The sequence below is a fragment of the Cyanistes caeruleus genome, chromosome 22, assembly GCF_971803275.1.
Source record: "Cyanistes caeruleus chromosome 22, bCyaCae1.hap1.1, whole genome shotgun sequence".
NCBI lineage: Eukaryota > Metazoa > Chordata > Aves > Passeriformes > Paridae > Cyanistes > Cyanistes caeruleus.
In genome coordinates this window covers 7989659-8010177 of record NC_141722.1, presented here as the reverse complement: position 1 = coordinate 8010177, position 20519 = coordinate 7989659, and the positions used below count along the sequence as shown (strand labels likewise).

Here is a 20519-nt window from a genome sequence, read left to right as displayed (position 1 = left end):
TTGCTTGTCAGGGAGCAGGTGTCCCAACCCTGAGTGATGTTTTTGTTAATAACATTTTTGCCCTGACTCAGAAGCCGTCATTTTGGAGATTGTTTGGTGGGGTTTTTTTAAGGACAGGAGCTGAGGAGGCTGAGCTTTTGGGAACAGTTGCTGGGTTTGTACTAAAAGGACTGCAACAGTTGTTCTTCTGAGCAAGAAACGTTGGAACAACTGCAGATTCTCTCCCCACCCCCAATCTATCCAAAGGGCATTTGGAGGTGACACCCAATGCACCGTCCCCCTTGCAGCCAGCTCTAATTGGAGCTGACGAGCTGCCGCTCGCTCTTGGCTTTGGAAATGGGGCACTTCTGCCGCTGGAGTTGGCCCTACCCAACCCTCTCTATTAGAAAAAAAAAACATTTTCTCCTCTTCTGCCTTGTCCTGGTGGTGTTATGGGCACAAAATTAGCAAAATGCCAGAGTGACCAGAGCAGTCAAACACAGGGCTCTCCTCTCCGTGGCAGGTGAGAGGTCACCTGCTCTCTGGGGCTCAGCAGAACGCAGTAGTTATGGCCCTGAACATAACCTGTACAGGACCTGAACATAAGAGCGTAAGGAAGGGCTCTCCAGGCACAGAAGGGTAACAGGGGGGTCAATGGTGATCATTGACTCCCTGGTCCTTGCCCTGCCTGGCTCAGCACATGATGCTTCCCTGGGAAAGCCCACCAGAGCCTGTCCTCTCTGCTGGATTAGCCATGCTGTTGCCACCAAGGCCAAGACCTTCCCGTCTGGCTGGCTTCAATGAGAGCCACACTGCAGAAGTCATCACAAAGTGCCTCCTGGGGACTTGAGGTATCTCCAGAGGCTCTTTGAGCAGCACAGCAATTCCTTCTCACACGGCTGCAGAATCTCTGCCTCTCCCCAGGTCCCTGGGGAAGATCTGTAGGGAGTTCCTGGAGAATCACCAGGCACAGGCTCTGTGCTGTGCATCAGGGATGTGCTTGTCCATCGCTACAGCTGACACCTCTGCACTGAGAGCACCCAGGGCGGGCGAGAGGCTCTCTTGGGTGGACAGAGAGGACAGAGGCTGAGGCAGCTCCTATGGGCAGGAGGTCCCCAGGTCCTCAGTGTAAAAGGCTCAGCAGGTATTTGAAGTGAGTTCAAACTAAACTGCAGCTTCAGTCCCAGTATTTCCTCTTCCTTGACTCTGCATTCATTCTAAAAATCAAAATACTTCCCCATAAAGAACTGCTTTCCCATAAAAGGGCCTCTCCCTCCCTGTCTGCCCAGGTCTTATTGATCAAGCACCACAGACGGTCGCTGCAGCTTCAGTTGCCAAGTAGGACAGATCAATAGAGACTCAGGATGGGATTTTTGGCAGCTGGAACATATATTTGTTCCTCCTTCCGTCCCACCATCCCTCTGGGAAATGGTTGGTGTCATAGTGGAAGCAGGTGGAGCAAAGCTGTGTCCTCCCGCTTGCCACTCACCTTGTCATCTGTCCTCTGTGCTGCAGCCCTGGGACCAGAGGTCTCTGTCGGAGCATCTGTGAGGCTGCAGGGAATGTGGGGCATGTGTGGAGACAGATTAGTCCCGCCCTGTGCTGGCTCCCCTGGCCCCTCTCTGCTCCTTACCTTTTGCAGTGGCCCTTTTGTACGCTGGGGCAATGCCGTGGGTCATTCCAGGTTCCCCAAAAGCAGTACTTGGCCTTTATTGTTTGCCCAGACTCTTTATTCAACTCGTGTGTCTTCCCCTCTGTCCTTCCCTGCCATGGCCATCAGGGCTGTTGACATCTTTCCAGAGATGGGGAGAGCAAGGGTGATGGGGAGCGACTTCCTGGAGGCCAGAGGGTTCTGGAGTTGGGGTTCAGGGCCATGTTTCTGGCTGTCCTTTGGCAGCACTCAGCCCCTTGGCCATGGGCTTGGGACAGTGGTTCCCCACTCAGAGCTTTCCCAGGCTGCCCTGTCTGTGTGGGACCAAAAGCTGTGGGCTCGTCTCCACCATGAACTGGGGGAAGGAGATGCAGAGGGGAGCACTGGGGAGGAGAGGGATGCTCTGCAGGCCTGTCTTGCTCCATCCTGTCTGAGGAGCAGTTAGCTCTGCCGTAAGATGTCCTTAACCCTTGCGAGCTCTCCCGGCTGCCCAGCCTCTGGCAGGTGCTGAGCGCCACGCACAGAGAAGTTAATGAAATGAGTATTTTGGGGAGGGGGGAGGGAGGCTCTGTACTGCACCCTAAGGCCCTGGGTTTATTAATGGTGACCTGCCATTAAAGACTAAAGTGCTAACCTGGTCATATTTAGCAGCTTTCAGTGGTGTCCCAGTGGTCTCTGCCTGCAATATCAACTCCTGCTTTCCCCCGCAGCCCCAGCTCGGCAGGAGCTGACTCCAGAGTTTCTCTGCTACAATGAGTCTGGTGGGCAGCACTAAGAAGTCTCTGTGCTGCTGCTGCCAGACAAATTTCCACCTCCTCCTGCTGCTTCATGCAGCTTCCCCCTCTTACTGCCATGTCTTGCCAGGTAGTGCTTGGAAAAGAGGACCAAGTCCTGGCATTTTCATGATCTCCTTTACACAGACAGAGCCTGGGGGTCACTAGGAGAGGGAGATGTGCCAGCATGAAGCTCAGAGGGTTTGGCCATGAAGAAGAGGCATACTCCAGCTCTGGAAAGCATTTCCACAGAGCTCTCCGAGAAGGTGCTGGCAAATTATCCCTCTGAGGTGGCAGGCTGAGAAGCGAGGCAGCAGCTCTGCCAGACCTGATTAAAACAAGACTCGAGGCTAACAGCTTCAGGTCAGAGCATGAGGGCTGCTCCCACTGCTGCTGTCCCTCTTGCTCCAATCTAAGAGGGACGTGGAAAATTCAAGCTTGGGGGGATGTCCCCTAGGGGATATCAGCAGTTGGATATTGCAGTGACAGGCACTTTAGAAAGATGCTGGGAGCTGCTGCTGCTGCTGCTGGTCCAGGCAGGGATCAGTGTTAGCAGAAGGGAAAAAAAAAGCCCCAGAGTTTCCTTGAAGCTAATTCTGCTCTTGATGCTTCCCCAGAAGCAAGATCCTGCTGTGCTCCCTGTGCCAACTGAGATTATTGCTTTCCCTGATCACTTCTTCCTGGATTAAAAACTCAGCACAGAGTATTTTGCGGTGTGTTACTCCAGGATACCCACTAGAAGCTCACCGTGGTGAGGACCCTGGCAGAGATACCGGGGAATCACGAGGCACCTCCAGCTCAGGCTGCTCCTGCTGCTCAGATCAGGAGGCGGGGGTGCACCTGCCCCCCCACACTTCTGTTTGGCCTGAGGTGAGGGCACAAAGAACTGTAGGGATTTTCCTCTCTCCAGAGAGCCCTGTAAGCCACAGATCCCCTGTCCTCACAGCCCTGCCCTCCATGTGGGCACGTTTGCCAGTGTGGGCTGCAGGCCATTCCTCAGCAGAGGCAGCGAGGGCAGGGGCCTGGTTCCAGCACAGAGCTCCAGCCCTCGCGGCCTCCCAGCAGGACGAGTGCCGGTTTGGCAGCCAGGCTGGGGGCAATCCTCGCTCTCTCCTTTGGCTCTGTGCCCCAGCTGATCTGCAGCCAGGTTTTGCTGTAATCCCTACATCCTGTTGCAGGTCCTTAATCAGCTGGAGACAGCCTGAAAAAAAAAAAAAAACCAAACCCCAAACTGTTGTGGTTAAAGCTCCCTGCTGCCAGGTGATGGGGAGGGGTGGGCAGCAGCCTTCCCAGGCACCAGGTGGGAGACTGGAAGGGCTGGGAGAGATTACAGTTTCCTTGGTAGGGATGGAAGCAGAGAAGAGGGTGTTTGTTTCTGCTGGGGGTCTCTGCAAGACCCACTCATGCTGTTCCCCTGCAGAGTGGATGGGTCTGGGTTTGAAGCATTGATCGCTCCTGTTCTCCCACTGCCAGCTCAGCTATGGACACTGCCCCTTCAGCCCTCACTGGGCAGGCTTGGAAACTCTCTGGGTTGTTGTTGAGTTGGTTTTTTTCCCATTTAATGCATAGAATAACACTGATGGGTCTGAACAGCTCCAGCCAGGCGACGAGGGGAAAGAATAACAAGCTCCTGAATGTCAGGCAAAATTATGGGCCATTGCTATTTAGGGTGAGTCTGGTGGATTTAGGGCCTCTCTGTTCTATTGTCCTGGCTGCTCTGAGCATTGGAGCAGGCGAGACACAAGTCGGGAATTTTATTGCAGAGCATGTTCAGGGGAAGGCTGGTTCTGAGCGTTTCCGGAGTGAAACAGCAGCAGTGGGGGAGAGGGCACCATCTCTGTTGGAAAGTTGGTGAGATGTGATACCAGAGGCTGGAAGTCCTGATGGTTATCCAGCAGAGAATAGAGCCCCTTTGCATCCTGGTTTCTGTCAGGATTCGGCTCCAGATGTTCATCAGGCTCCCCAAGGCTGTGCAGGGTTGGTCTCCATCCATCAGACCTGGGCTGACTGTCTGGCTGCTGCATCCTTTGGCAGGCCCTGCTGGTCCCCACTGCATCTCAAGAGCACATGGCTCCTCGTCTTCTCTTGTGAAGCGTTCAGGAGTGTAGTGCATATGAAAAACAGTGCCTATATGTGTGTGTTAGATGGACATCAGGGGTTTTGGTGTTGCCTCTTGGATTGCTTTTGGCTGGCACTGGTAATGTAACCAGGGCTGGCACTGCACTCGCATTGCCAGGCTTTAGGAGAAGGGCCCAGCTGAACAGCGTAAGCATAGGAGGACACAGAAAGGCTGAAGAAGGTGTTATACGGTGTGATAAAAATGGGTTGTCCATGGGAAAGTGAAGTCTTCACAAGCCCTGAACAGGGTGTACCCTAAGCTTCAAGATTTTGGCAAATACATTCTGTCCCATGCCAGGGTGGGGAGGAGTGGCAGAGCAAGAAAGCCATTCAAGCCTGGCTGTCTGCATAGGTGTGAGGCTCAGCAGGGTGAATTCTTTGCTTCTTTGGGGCTCTTTTTATTTGACTGGATTAAAAAGCCTATTTGAGTTTCTTAAACCATTTAATCTAAAATCCCCAGGTAGATGCGCCACTGGATTCAGTTTTAAGCTTATAAACAAAATAGGTCTGTGTTTGTCATTTTGTTCTAAAGAAGAAGGGTTTGACTTCTTCCCCCTGGAGCTAGGGGGGAATTGAGCCTATGAATCCCCGTGAGCTCTCTGAAGGGTGGGGAAGTGCAGAGACTGGGATGCTGGTGTGACCTTGCTGCAGCTCCAGGTTACATGTACATGTGGCCTGGGCAGGTGCCAGGAGGAGGGAGCAGGGGCTGGGCTCCACTGACTGCCCCCCAGGGCACCGAGTACTGAGTGAAGGTAAAACTCCAGTTGAACCATTGCTCTGCAATTAGTTTGGGTATGTGGCAAAGGAGAAGACCATTGGAGATGGGAGAAAATGGGAGGAAAGTGTGGAATGGTGTGGGTAATTCCAGTCCCTGTAGTCCTTTGAGAGGAGCTGGTTCTCCTGTGCTCCCAGAGTGTTCAGCTTCTTTCAGGGTTTCTTCCTGCATCCATCCTCTCCATGCAGTCTCCTCTTGTCTCCTCTACAGTGCCCTGCAGCTTATTGCTGCCACTCCCTGTGCTTCAGAGGAGGTTCCGTTGTCCCCACAATGAGACAGTTCAGGATTTTTTGGCAGGAGACTGCTGATGTCTGGAAGCTGCAGGAATGTCACAGGTCTGTGCCCCATAGTGCCAGAAGCTCCAAAGGGAGGTACCGAACCCACAGCAGGCAAATCATCTGCCCCTGTGTCCTCTCAAAGTGCTTTCCATGTGTCCAGCAAGATCACCTCAGGTCAGTGATGCCTGCACACATGTGTGGGGTGACAGTGGCATTGCTCAAACCAGCTGAAGTGGGAGTGGGAGCAGTGTCCCTTCCAGATCCTGTCCCCAGTGCTGGGAGCGCAGCAGAAGGACTGGGCCGTCCAGCTCCCTCACGCAGCCATGGCAAAGCTTGTTCCAGCACGGCCACAGAAGGGCCAGGAGGGCAGGCTGTCCTCACCTCTTGTGGTCTTTGCTGTGAGCAAAGAGGCCTCCCATGTCCAGGGCTCTCAAGGAGATGCTCTGTGTAAGGGGAAGGTGGGAACAAGAGTGTATCCTGCCCACCTTCTCCCCAGGAACTGGGAGAGACAGGCATCTGTCCGATGGCAGCTAGGATAGGAGGGAGCCCTGTTGGCTTTGCCGAGGGAGCCTCTTTCTATATGGAAATGAAGAATTTAGGCTAATGGAGCTCAACCATCTCTAATTTTGCGATGGCAGGAGGATTTTGATTGAAAGTAATTAAGCAAGCTAGCTGTAAAATTAATTAAAGCAAAAGGGGGGGATTTTTTTATTGGATTGGATAGCGATATAGCGGCTGTCAAATGGGGGACGGATGGGGGTGACCTGAATTCTCTGCCCTCCCTCCTCCCACTCGGGACGTTTATGTCACTTTAATCTCCTTACAGCGGCTGGTGTGCATTTGTTTGAAATAATCAAGGAAATATGGTCAGAAATTGTCAGCTTTCAGATCTAATTTACCTGACAGCCCTGCGCAGGCCAGTAAGCCTCTGTGTGTGCGCGTGTGTGTGTGTGGTACATGCGACTGTGTGGTCATGGAAGACTCGGCGTCTCCCCTCTCCCCTGTTTTTGTTCATTCTGTCTTCTCTTGATTCTTAGCAAAAATACTTCTGACATATCTGGGGCCACCCAGCACCTTGCAGGAAAAATAAATAAGTTTGACAATTTTCCTGCGGTCCCTTCTCCACCCCCACCTTCCCATGACTATCTCCTCCCAACCTGCTGCCTCATCCTTGCACCATAACCAGCTTTAGGGTTTAGGCAATATAGGATTAGGGGAGGTGGCTGTAATTCTTTATTCCAGATGGCTGGCAACTGCTAAACCCACTGTCACAAGCATCGAGTTATAAAAATACTTAAATTAGGCCCTTTGTTTCAGCCCATGTCCCTGCCGAGCAGCTCTCCTGGTGTCCTGCCGGGAGCTCAGCTTGCACAGAACAGGTGGGGCACTCTGACTCCAGACTGTGATGGTGCTGGGGAGAGGCTTCTCCGGACTCACACCTACCTGGATTCCCTTGCTCAGCTCCATCTGCTTCTTTTTGCCTTTAGCTCTTAAAGAGAGACCTGCAGCAAAAGAAGAAGCTGGGCATGAGTTAGTGTATGCTTGCTTAGCAGTTGAACATCCCAGTCCAGGGACGTACAAAAGCTGCAGTTCCTACCCATCTGACTGTGTGGGTTTGGGGAATGCACATTCCTGACAGAAATCCCAGGCTTCCCCCTGGACATAACCCTACAAAAACCTGGTGACCTGAGCTCAGTGTACTGGAAACTGGGGAAGGAGGGCAGCTACTGTAGGACCAGTGTTTCCTCAGAGCTGCCCTGGTGCCTCACATCTGTCTTGCTAGGTTAGCTCTTAGGATTATTATTTACTGTTTATTATTATTCATTAAGCACCATGAGAGTTTGGGCTTTTGTTTGTTTTGTTTGGGTCTCCATATAGAGGTCTTTGCTGAGGCAGACTCTGGTGCCAAGACCTCTGGCGTTTTTACAATTACAGCCTACAATCCTACTGTATTGTTTATGTAATGACTCTCAGTCCCGAGGGATTCTGCAGCCTTTCTTAGGCCAGAGCACCCAGCACCTGGCAGGGAGAGTGCAAGGCAAGTGCTGGACCCTAGTGCCAAGGAAAATCTCTGGGCTTTATGTCCCAGGGAATCATTAATATGTAGAGGGCTCAGGCTGGACCTGCTGTGAGGATCCACATGCAGGGGAGTTGATTAAGCTGCTTCAGAAGGAACAGATGATTCATCCCTGCCTGGTGTCTGTGGTCACAGGGTCTCTTAGTAGCGCAGACCTGATGTTGTGGCTGTTGGGTGTCTGCAGCCCACCAGTCTGTCTCTCATACAGGGAGCTGAATTGACTGGTCCATGTGGTCCAGCTGCTGTAACCAGTCCCTGAGTGTCCCAGAGCAACCCAAACCATCTCAGCAAGGGGATTGAAACATCTAGTTGTTAAGGAGGTGTGTGGAGGGCTCCACGCCAGCTCTGTAATCTGCAGGATATGGGTAGGACTGGTCATGACCAGCAGCATGGGACTGTGCTGAGGTGGGTGATGAGCTCATCACCATGATTCTTGGGTTTAATTCCAGCTTTGCCACTGATTTGCTTTGTATCTGTAGCCATGTGAATGCATAGCTTTGTGCCAGTGCTACACTTCCTCATCAGTATAATGGGAATAATTAGGCTTCCCTGATTGAAGATGGCGCTGAACACTGAGTGTGCTGGCAAATTGTTTGCTTTTGTTTAAAAGTCCCTTCTGAAAAAAGGAGGTAAAACCAGATTCTAGGGTGCTGGTTCCCATGTTATATTACAGACATATGTGGGTTAAGGTCTCTGACAATACCCAACCCTTTTCTTGTGGGACAGGTCTGCTCTGAAGAGTTGGCTTCCCCTAAACCTAACAGGACAGAGTTAGGTTAAGACTGAGAGTTTCTAAGTACTGTCTCCCTTGTATTCAGCAAAATACAGGATGTGGCACTGCTGATCTTCTGTGTTAATTGCAAATATAACAGAATGTAACATGAAGAATAGTCTAAATAATTTCATGGCCTGTTAACCAAAAGAGAGCTTAAGTTCTGGGACATGGACCAGGCTACCACTGATAATGGTATCTGAACTGAGTGGTGTCTGGAGGAAGGGTCATACTATGCTGGCTGCTCTGATTTCCCACTGTAGATTGCAAGACCAGATGATTAAGAGTGCATTAGATAATCTTCTAACATAACATTCCCTACAGGCAGTTACTGGCATTGCTGTAGAGACATCCTGAACGACGTGTTGGAAAAGGAAGTGCACAGGACAGTCTCTCTACATTGTGAACATGTTTGAGACCCCCATGCAAAGCTGTGCTCTGTTCTGACTCCAAGTCTCCTCAGACATGGCCGAGGAAAATGCATGTGAGTGCTGACCTGGGGGCACCTTCTGTTGTTCTATTTGCACCTGCTTGTACTTTTTCAACACCTCTCCCCTCTCAAGCACTGCCACTCTCACTGCAAATGAGTCTGGAGACCCTGACTCCAGCACAGCCAGGAGCTGAGAAACATCTCATAGTTGGGTGAATGGGGTGAAAATTTCAGATTTGGGTGGCATTTCTTTTTCTGTCAGTTTAGTGTGAGTGGCAGTGGAAAGGCACAAGCTCCCTTCTCTCACTGATGTGGTGTCAGCTGGGAAATTACTCTACTGAGCCAAGCAGAGTGACATAAGCATAAGATCAGTCAGAGAGGGATCAAGCCCAGCAAGTCGGGAAGAGCTGAGGCCCTGGGCTGAGTGTCTGGAGATGAGCTGCCCATGCTCAGTCTGGAGGAGAGTCCTCCAGAAAGGGACTGGCAGCTCAGCTAACATTGGTTCAGAGAATGGGAATGTGCAGAGACCTCAGGAATGAGTCAGGAAGACAGAAACCTGTACCTGCCTTTCCTGTGAACCACTGACCCTCACACAACACCCTGCTCCAGTGTTGAATCCTGGCTGCTGTTCCTGTGCATCCAGCTGCTTTGGGACAGCAAAAAGAAGAAAAAAAGCAGAGCCAGCAGCTCACCTGATCAGGGGTTTCAGGAAGAAGTTGCCCGGCCTGACTTGCAGTAGATTCAGGGACTTACTTTGGAGACTGTCTCTAGGGCAAGTCTGAACCAGCCAGTGGCACCTAATTTTCCAGGGAGGTAGAAAAGCCATAGAGGAAAAAAAAAAAAAAAAGTGCCAATAGAAGTTTGGGGATAAAGAGACATAGTGTTGCTGGCCAAACAAGGCTGTGAATGGAGACGTATCTGCCACATCCCGTTTACGTCCAGTAATGGGGTGGGCAGTAATGGCACCTCCAGTAATGGCAGTGGGACCCAAGGACCTCACGAGGATCCAGGAAGGCTTCTGTGAAGACATCCTGAGCAAGGAAGGGGGTGCTGAATAGGACAAGGCAGCGAGGGAGGCATGGAGAGCTGGGGCCCGGTTAAAACACAGGTGTAAAGTAAAAAGGGCATCAGTGTGTCTTCAGCTCAACCTCCCTCTTCCCCCTTGCTTCCATCTCATGTCCTTCCTGGAGCTCCAGGCAAGTTTATCAACTTACACCCAAATGCAGTAGAATCACCAAGGTTGACAGGGTTTTGGTTTAATTAATTCTGGACCCTGACATGGCAGCCCTCCACCCTGGCACTCGTTTGCAGGGCTGTCATGGCTGATGCAGGCTTCCTCATGGCTTAATAAACCAGCACCTTGGAAGTCTGGGCTGAATTCACAAAATCATAGAATTGTCTAGGTTGGAAAAGACCTTTAAGGTCATAAGATTCAACCATTAACCTGTCACTGCCAAGCCCGCCTCACAAAGCGGGTTATCCTCCCAGAAGTGTGAGTGGACACGCTGTGTCCCAGTGTCCTCACTTGTGTGACCTGTACTGGTGCAATACTGGGACTTGTGGGGACATCTCCTGAGGTTTCCTCCTCCTGCACCCCAGCAAAGGGAAGGGAGGCTGTGGGCTGACTGGGAGCAGCTGGTGATGGGTGTCTCCATGAGTGTCCTCATGGCAGTAGGGCAGTCCCCAGGTCAGGTCAGATCCACGCTGCTCCCCAGACAGACCAGGAGCCAAGTCCTAGATTTGGGAGAGGCTCAAGGCAGCATTCCCTGAGTTCCCTCTGCACAGAAGATACGCCCTCACAGAGCTGTCTTTTTATTTGCAAACTGAGCAGTTGTACTGGAAGAGATTTAGCAAACATGGGACTGCACAATGCTGTGTGTACTGAGTCACACATCAGGGCTGGAGCCAGCTAGCACTGTGAGCTACTGAGGCAAACATTTGAGAATAGCTACAATAGGCACCAAAAATATCTTCAGATGAGATCTTTCTGAGTTGCTGCACATTGGTTAACAGGGAGGGCTGACAACCTAAGGAAGGGCTGACAACTTACACTCCAACCACATGCTCTAAAGCTCATCCTGGGCAAGCCAAGCTACTGGGAACGGGAACAAAACAGAGGAAAAGCAGGTTTTTGCTTGAAAAGGGAGCTCTGATTAGCCAACTTCACATGGGCTGGGAAAGTTCTGGCTCTGGCAAGGCTCTAGGGATTCACCCTGTGATCCTGGCTCTGGCTGCATTCCAGAACTTATACCATGCTGTTGGATCTGCAGCTCACACCTGCACAGGGCCAGGACAGGATCAGTTCCTACAAGATGTCTTCTGTCTGTTTTTAAAGTTCCCAAGCAAGGGACCCAGTCTTGGAGACCCCTGTAGAAGGTCTCTGTATTGCAAGATTTTTTCTCAGGGATTTGTTCTATGGTTGTTCTTTCCTCTCTACTACTCTTTTAAAATAAAGGAGCCACTTCCCCAAATCTCAGCTCTGATTTCTGAGACATGATTCCCCAAATGCAGATTTTTGGGGCTTGTTCAGTCCATCTCAGCAGAATGAGAGAACAGGCAGGGGAGGTTCTTGGTGCTGTCTGATGTGCACATGGAGGGCAGGGCTGGTGGTGACCACTGAATCTGATCAGCCTCCTGCCAGGTGACCCTTTGGCATCCTTTCCCCAGTTCCCCAAACCCTTTCCTTGCACCCTGCTGCTCTCTACACCCTCGTGCTGGGGCTGGGATCACACCTTGGCCTTGCTGTGGCCGCTTCCTGCCTTCCAGCACACCATCTCTCCCCCTGGTTTTGCAGCCGTTTTTTCTGCCAGCGCAGGGCACTGAAAAGTGCTGGCACTGCCAAAAACCCTGTGTGCACTACGACTCCCCAAACATCCCTTTATTTTTATTGTTCTGTTAATTACTGTTTAAACTTTAATAAGTCACTTCGTCAGGAGGGGGGACCTGCAGTGAGGTTTCTGTGCAAACACTGGGCCTGGCGGTGACTCTGGTGTAACATAACCCTTTATACAATGTGGGAATGTTTAGACTGTAACAGAAACTTGTTATTTTAATGACAGTTAAAGGGGGAAAAAAAAGAAAGGCGCGAATGAAAAAGGGAAGCAAGTTTGTTGGGGAAATGGCTCATCTCAATCTCTCTGTCTGGCCTCTTTTCTCTTGGCTTTAATGATATCTGGATAAGAAAGCTTTATAGCTTCAGTTGAGGCAAGTCTTGTTCCCAGAGATGCTCTATACAAGGCTCTATGTGATCCCTTCAGTTCTGCAGGGTGAGGCCAACAGCAGAGAGATGCTGATGGAAGCAGCATTGCTTGATTTTGCTCAGACACAGCAGCAGATGCCTAAAGCCAATTTGAGCTCAGTGTAATTATTCTGACCCACACAAGAGACTTTCCCCTTCTATTCAGAGCTTCTTCCACTATGCTGACACAGATGCTGGCATGTCATACACAGGAGTGTCCAACATCCCATGGAAAAAATGGACCTTGAAGCAAGGAGATGATGTTTCATTTTGACTCCATAAAATGAGGAATCATGGAGACCTGAGAGAGGGAGACAGCCTGGCTCACACTCCTGGCAGTGGGTGAACAGAGGATTCACAGGCATCCTTGATTTTGGACTGTGACTTCTGACATCTGCATTGCTTTGAGGTGGAGAGTGACTGTGCAGTGGCTGCTGTCCCCACACCACAGCACTGAAGTCACCTCCAGGTTTTGCTTGGCTATATTTAGCACTCACTATAGACAAGACCATATAGAGTGATGTATATGATCTGAAAACCTTCAACTCCTGCTGACCTCTTCTGCTGCAGTGAAATCCCCCAAATCTGTACAGTCTTGAGTGAAGAGTGATGTGAGACCAGGACAAGGGAGAGCTCCCATGTTTTCCCTGACAGAATTCCATGTTCTCCCTCCCCAGGCTGGTCACCAGTCCCTGGCAGGGCTGGTGCTTTGGGAAGCTCAGCTTCTTCTGCCAGATCTGGCTGTTGGGCCCACAGGGAGTGACAGTAAAGAGGTATAAAGAGGGTATGGCAGTGCAGACTAGGGCACAAGAGCTTTGGCAGGAGATGCCAGGGAGGAGAAAGGTGGAACAGCGCTGGGAACTTGAGGAAAAAAGAAGGGAGAAGAGCGTCCTATGGCCAAGGCCAGCAACTGGGATGGGAAGAGGGGCACAAAGGGCAAAACTTTGGAGTGGAGGAGAGGTTAGAAGGGTGTGGGGTGTAAGGAGCACTTTGCTGGAAGAAAGAACTTTCCCCAGGCTGCCAGTCCAGTTCCTCTGTGCAGGGCCCTTCTCTCCTCTTCGCTAAATTTGTGGCCAGATCAGGAGCCTGGGGGACTTGCACTCCATAAAGCTTTTTGGTCAGGGTGAGTGTAGGGTGGGGTGGGAGGGGATGAAATCATGGGCCTCTGGGGAGTGTGTGTTTTCCCAAGTGGGTGAGCATGCAGGGAGCAGGCCAAAACAGCTCATGCTTTCCTCACTCACTGCTGGGGTTGTGATTGTTATTGATTGGGTTTGCTGTTCTCGGCACTTTGTGTTTTTCCAGCTGAGCATTGGCTGCCCCTGGAATTTTTTATTTTTTTTTTTACCCTCTGTTTTAGTTCAAATACCCACAAACATGTCAGATGGGGCAGGTGTATGCCCAGCTCTGTGCCAGCCAGGTCTGCAGGAGCTGAGCCTGCACTGGGGCTGTACAGGGCTGCGAGAGTGCAGGGGTCTGTGAAAGGTGCCAGTAATGTGCAGACCTGCTGTCAGTAGGATTAAATTCATAGGTCTGTATTATCTCTGCATCTATATCATACAAAAAGGGTAAAGAAATCTGCTCTTGTATGAAAACCACTGTCAGGGCTTCACGTTGGAGCAAATCAGAGGGATGTGCACAGGGATTCCCATGCTTGGGCACGTATAACTTACGGCTGACTTAGGGTGCATAAACTTCAACCTCATAGCCAAAGGGCCAAGAGAAGCTGGAGAAGTAGTTTTGTTTCATTTCCAACATGTGGTCATGCCTTTCAGATCCCACCAAACTCCTCATGTTGGGCTGTTCTCCCTCCAGCCGTGCGTTTGTGTCTGTCCTCTGCAGAGCTGTGCCTGCTCATGGGGCCAGTGGCAGGAGCTGTCCCTTTAGGAATGGTATTTTCCAGGTTCCTGTGTGAGGCCAAACATGTCCCAGCTGCAAAAATAACTAGTGTGTATATCCTGTGGAAACAGGAGCAGCAGCGACACATCTGTCTGGTCTGGGCAGAGCTGGCTTGTAATCAATGCCCCAAAGGGGCATCAGGCGGCTGCAAGCTCCTTGTCAGTGTGCAGAAACCCAAAATAGGGACCTTTGGGGAGGGCTAGCCCCTTGGAGGGTGAAGTTCTGCAGCGAGCAGAGCAACAGATACCTTTGAGCCTCTTGCAGGACCAGTGTGTTCCAACAAGACATTAATATTGACTGGCTTCCCTGGCCCAGCTCGGGGCGTGCAGGCTGCTGGCGTGGCCGGGTACACGCATCCCCCGAGCAGCCCCAGCCTCTCCCTGGCTCCCTCCTTCCTCCCCCGTGGCCACTGGGGTCACTTTGGTTGGAGAGCGCAAGCAGAGCTCAAGGATAGAGCCCCCTGGACGGAGCCAAGGAGCCACCGAGTAAAAACGCTGAGGTTTTCCTTTTCTGTACAGCGCGTTTCCCTAAATTGCCTTTGACTGTGTGCATCGCTAATGAAAGTTTATGCCCTTGTTAGAAGGACAGGCAGGTCCATTCCAGTTAGGGCTGGGTCTATCCTTCTGCCAACTGCCCTCCCCAGCACACACACACACTCTCACTCACTTGTTCTCCCTGGTGAATAAGTGAGGCCGTTATAAAAAAAAATAAAAATAAAAAAAGAGAGAGAGAGAAGGGAAAAAAGAGGAGGGGAAAAAAATTTCCATATTTGTGTAAGTTGCTTTAAAAGCATTTTATCATGTCATAAAAAAAAAACGAAAGTACTCTCGGAAATTGATCCTGCACAAGAGCCCATTGGACAGAAGGACGTTGGGATGTTAATGGCTATTTTGCTCCAGGGTGGCTTATTAAAAAATTTATACATAAATGCTTAAAATTGCATAAATTATTTAAAAAAAAAACATAGTAAGCAATTTGCAATCCCCATCTACTTCTCCTCTTTTTCTTTCCCTCATCATTCTTTTCTTACATTCTTTCCTACAAAAAAGAAATACTCCTTCCCACTTCTCTTACCCTTGTCCCCTCCCTGCCTGAAAATGTGATGTGCTCAAAATTGTACATGTCTGTGGGTAAAACAAATACGATTTTAAAAGGTACCTGCCACTGACCAGCAGAGCTATCTGCGAGGGGAAAAAAAAAAAAAAAAAAAAAAAAAAAAGAAGGGAAGAAGAAAAAGAAAAGAAAGAAAGAAGTTTGGATATGATGAGTGTTTCTCGCAGGCGTGGAATGTCACCCACATATCCTGGAGATTGTACTGGGGAGGTTTATGATGGTTTCCCATTGATTTGTTTCCCCGACGCAGCTGCCGACCTCTATTGAGGGACAAACATAATCAGCACTGACGCAAATTAGATGGTTATTCGTTTTGAAAATTGACAGAAAAACAATAAAAAAGATGAAATGCTCCCAAATCAATAGATATAATGAAATTCAAATAATCCGAGAGATGAGGTCTCCATGGCAACTGATAATGTGGAAAAGAAAACAATTTAATAAAGGACAGACACACTTTGAAAACAGATTGGGCAAAGGGAAGGCGGGGGGGCGAGGGAGCAAGGGGGGCTGTGGGTTGGGTGGTGGTGGGAGGGGGCAGCGGGAGGAGGTGGTGGTGGGGAGCCAGAGCCACTGCCTCTCCGGTTGGTTAGCAGTGCCGTAGTGAAGGATCACTGTCCATCCCAAGGACGCTTGCCATAATTAAGAGAGGCTTTCGGTCCAGAAAGTGCAGATTCAGGTTTTAATACACAAAATTATTTCAGGAGCACTGAATCGGAAAGTCGTTTGTTATGACCTTCCTGAGAGGCCTGGAGCAGGGCATGTTGGAGGCGCGGCGGCTGAGCCAGCTGAGTTATGGCATATTTGTGTTTTTATAGTGCGGAGGGGAGGGGGAAGGGGGGAAGAAGGTTAAACAGTATTTACAGCTCAGTTGTTTTCAGAAAGGAAAGAGAAATAGAGTTCATGAAAAGATGCGAGTGGAAAAGAGGGAGAGGGAGAGGGAGAGATCCCCTGCCCGGCACACACACTCTACTGGGACGTCAGCTCCAGTGAGACATTCCCCGGTGCTCTGTTTGCCTTAAGGTGTGAGGTGCAGATGGGCTGGGGGTAGAGAGGGGCTCCTTTGGTGGGATGGGGAGTGTGTCTGTCCCTGCTGCAAGGCTGGCTGCAGAGTCCAGCTGGGAGTCCACTGTCTTCTCACTCCAAGCTGCAGAACAAACTCCATCTGGCATGCTTCATGCCAAGTGTGTGTGGTGTGAGTGCACGCGGGTGCTCTGCTCGCACCGTGGCTGCCTGTGCTGGCTGCACGTGGGGCTGCTCGTGGGCTTTGTGGGCTGCTCATGGGCCCTGTGGGCTACTCATGGGCCCTGTGGGCTGCTGGTGGGCTCTATGGGGTGCTCGTGGGCTCTGTGGGCTGCTGGTGGGCCCTGTGGGCTGCTCATGGGCCCTGTGGGCTGCTTGTGGGCTCTCTGGGGTGCTGGTGGGCTCTCTGGGGTGCTGGTGGGCTCTCTGGGGTGCTGGTGGGCTCTCTGGGGTACTGGTGGGCTCTCTGGGGTGCTGGTGGGCTCTCTGGGGTACTGGTGGGCTCTCTGGGGTGCTGGTGGGCTCTGTGGGGTGCTGGTGGGCTCTCTGGGGTACTGGTGGGCTCTCTGGGGTGCTGGTGGGTTCTCTGGGGTACTGGTGGGCTCTCTGGGGTACTGGTGGGCTCTCTGGGGTACTGGTGGGCTCTCTGGGGTGCTGGTGGGTTCTCTGGGGTGCTGGTGGGCTCTCTGGGGTGCTGGTGGGCTCTCTGGGGTACTGGTGGGCTCTCTGGGGTACTGGTGGGCTCTGTGGGGTGCTGGTGGGCTCTCTGGGGTGCTGGTGGGCTCTCTGGGTTGCTGGTGGGTTCTCTGGGGTGCTGGTGGGCTCTCTGGGGTGCTGGCTGCCTGTGCAGGGCTGAGTGGAGCCAGGTGCGTGCGGGATGCAGGTGCTGTGTCTGTATGTACGTGGATGTGTGTGCAGATGTGACACCTGCACAAGTCCCAGCTACACAGGCTGGTGTGTGCATTAACATGTGCGTACGGTTGTGTGTGTTTGTGTGCACACAGGGTCACGTGTGCCTCTGCACACCATAGTGTACCTGCACCACCACGTTTCTGCACACGTGTGTGCTCCCACAGATGGGTGTTTGCAGTCAGGGATAGCACAGGCACATGGATGGGCTCATGAGGACATAGGAGATAAGAAGATGAGCCCTAATTACCAGAAGGAAGAGCGACAAAAGGCAGGACACGGAATTAGAGTGGTGTGAGCCCTGGGAAGCATGGGGTCAGCGCCCACATGGCCCAGCCGTGGGGTTGCTCTCCCGTGCTGCTCTGACAGCACTGCTGAGTTAACAACTCAGGCATGACCCACTGCTTTCACGCCACAGCTCATTCTCCTCTGGCCTGATCATTCCTTCCTATTTGCAGGTTGCAGACATCTTCAGGGATTTAAGAGCCCTTGAGCTCCCAGTGCTGTGTGTAATGGGTACCTGCTCTGGATTCACGAGAGTTCAGCCCCACTTGGGGATCACAGAAACCTCTAAGGCCACTGAGTTCCCCTTTGCACACCCAGCCCAGAGCAGGTACCTGCTCTCATACAGCTCAGGCAGCAGCCAGGGACCGTGGAGAGGACGTAACATGAGCTGGAAGGATGAGATGCTCTGGTTTGCTCTTTATATGCAGCCCTTGCTGAGGGTTCGCTCACCTCCTGCAGGCTGACACACTGATTTACTTTGCAGGACCTTGAAAGACCACAATAATGAACTTTCTCTGGCCCTGCATTTCTTAGTGGTGCAACAAGCATTCAAACTCCCAACTCCTATTTAGCTCCAGACTTCCCACTGCAGCTAATTAGCAGTCTGCATTCTTTGTTGGGTCTGAGCTTAATACTGCTGAAAGGGATTGCAAATTGCTCTTAAACTGCCAACCAACTACCAAAGGGTCAGCGGGACCCTATTTTAGGAGCTGGCTCCTAAACTAAAGCCCTCAGTAAGGGATGAGCCCAGCCTGACACCATGGAGCTGCTGTCCACTGACATGGGTCATGGTGGTTTTTGAGTTCTCTGTAAAATCACTCATTAAGGACTGTCACCAAGAGGAACTGATGAAACTTTGAGCAATTTCCTTCTGATTCTGTCCTTTAAGAGAACTGTTTACTCTCCCTGGTCCTTTTTGTTCCCCCAGTGTCAGATATTTGCTGCCAAGTCCGGTTCCCTCTTGATCTCACCTCCATGTTTTCCTGCACCCCTTGCCTTGACTTCTTCAGCCTTTAGAGAGGGGTCTGTGCAGTGTTTCCAAGAGGCTCATGGCTTGGTCTCATCTTCATTCCTTGGGAGCTGGCTCCCACATGAGGTAGCAGGCATTTCTCCAGAGGCTTTCCCAGCCATCTCCTTACCTCCCTCCCTGCATCCACTGTGTCCTGGCACAGCACTCCAGCTGTGCTTCTGTGCTATGGAGAGGTGAAGTTAGGCACTGTGTTTGCATTTAGTTGCCCTGACAACACATCTGGCTTCACAGGGAGTTTTCTAAGGGCCACAGGGAGCCTGAAGGGACCTGGGGGTGATGAGCTATTACTCTTCACTCTCCCTTTCACGTCTTTTTCCCCTTGGTTTTCTTCACAACCTGTGGGGATATTGATGGCAGGATTGTGATGTAGATGTTAGCAGTTCTGCTTGATTTATAGAGTTACTTAGGCTGAGTGAGGCTACTTATGCTCCTCTGGATAGTAAACCTTTTAACCGGACTAAAAAATTAATAACAAATAAATAAGGCAAGGAAGAGAAACTGGATCAGAAAAGCTGATCCTCTTGGCTTTATGTTATCTGAAAGAAAGATGGTGAGGACAGAAGTCTCTCAGGAAGCCACTGCTCAGCCTGGGGAGCTCAAGACCCCTGCTCACTGCATTGGGTTGGAGCACTGAGAGCGGGTTTTCATAGGAAGGAAACTGCTGAAATGTCTTATCAAAGATCCTGCATTGACAAATGAACTAGGAAGTTTGCTGCAGGACACAAGGGACTTTAAGCTTCAATCCGCCCTCTATCAGTGCTTTTCCTATGCTGTTATTATATATGCAATACAACCTAAAATTGCAAAGGCTCTGGGCCCACTAAGCTGGGTAAGAAATCCTTTCCCATGGTGATCTATGAAGGGGAGTGTGGTGCATGATGTGCTTTGCTCAAAGAGAAAGAACAGTAGCAGAGTGGGGAGCAGAACCAGAAATCCTGACTCTTTTCCCCACTTTTCCCCCTCTTCTTTACACTCGGCTCCTTTTGTTAATTGTAGAAGCTTCCTGTGTTACTTCTATGCAGAAAGACATTCTTTTCTTGTCCTTTGGAGGTTCCAGGGCACATGAGCGCAGAGCAAGACAGAGGGAAAAGGGCAGAGATGAGGAGCTTTGCCTCAGCACTCGGGTGAGAAGCAGACCCTTAGTGGCTCTCCGAGTGAGGAAGCTGGGGGTAGGCAAGATCAAAGCACATTCAGAGTCAGTTTGGAGATCTGCCTAGGAAAAGGTTCAGACGTGCGTTACTAAAGAGCTGTGAAGAGGGATTAGTTCTATCCTTGCTCGAAGTTGAACCACTTTCCCCAGCAGCTGTGCCAAATGCCTGTGAAGAGCTGGTGGAGCAGGTCAGCGGCAGGTGAGGAGGTGTCAGAGGTGGGCTGAGGCAGAGGGGCCGGGGGAGGCTGGCACGTTCAGCCGTGGAGGGGAGAAGGGCGCTGGGCTGCGGCAGGTGAGGAGCTGCGGGATGCGGCAGCCCAGAAGGCAGCGCTGAGCATTTGAAGGTGTCCATCCTGCTCTGCTGCCTGCCAACCAGCTCGGCTCTTCAGCAGGGACTCTGCGGACTCTGGAGGACTTTTTGAGTTGCAGCCCATTGCACCATTGCAGCAGGAGCGGCTGTGCTAGGGCCAGCTCACTCCTAGTGTGAGGTCTGCACTGCCTTTCTCTCCCTGGCCAGTGATATATGGCATAAATTAGGCCTCTGAAGGGGGATACTGCATCCTTAAGAAGAAATATGTCCTCATTTTTCTTAAACACCGTTTGCACTGAGTGAAATGTTTAGAAGGGACGCTGAGGGATAACTTTATTTCTTACTAGGGAGTTCAGAGCCGTTCAGTTAAACCCATAAAACACTGGGAGTAGGGAAGCTGACAGCCTGCCCGTGCATTAGAAAAGCCATTACTCATCTAGGGGAAGTTCACCCCATGCTGGAGCCTTGTGTTACCAATGGGGTGGTCCAGGGGAAACCATGGGATCATCTCCCTTGGCCATCTAAGGGATAAGTAGGATACTCAGAGGTGGAAAAGACTGTAACCATCCAGCACAATGACAGAGAGTGCTGATACAGAGACCCCAAAGCACTGGTAAGGATCACTGGTGGGTAATTGTTCTCGTTCTCCCTTCCCTGCGTGGGGAAACTAAGGCACGGAAGACTGGGGCGACTGACAGTTACACTGTGTTTA

General features: G+C 51.1%; 1 protein-coding gene across 50 annotated transcripts in view; it reads left to right on the top strand.

The window, feature by feature from the left end:
• The window catches only part of CASZ1 (castor zinc finger 1), a 282930-nt gene that overhangs the window by 208809 nt on the left and 53602 nt on the right, over positions 1-20519 (top strand). For 26 of the 50 annotated variants that reach the window (XR_015278800.1, XR_015278785.1, XR_015278786.1 and 23 more), the window contains one exon: positions 8748-8907. The exons of the other annotated variants lie outside the window; for them this stretch is intronic. Coding sequence is in view for 7 of the 26 variants with exons in the window: in XM_086860866.1 (XP_086716992.1) it covers positions 8889-8907 (19 nt within the window). In the remaining 19 variants the exon portion in view is untranslated. The remainder of the gene's footprint in view (positions 1-8747; positions 8908-20519) is intronic. 50 annotated transcript variants of the gene reach the window in all.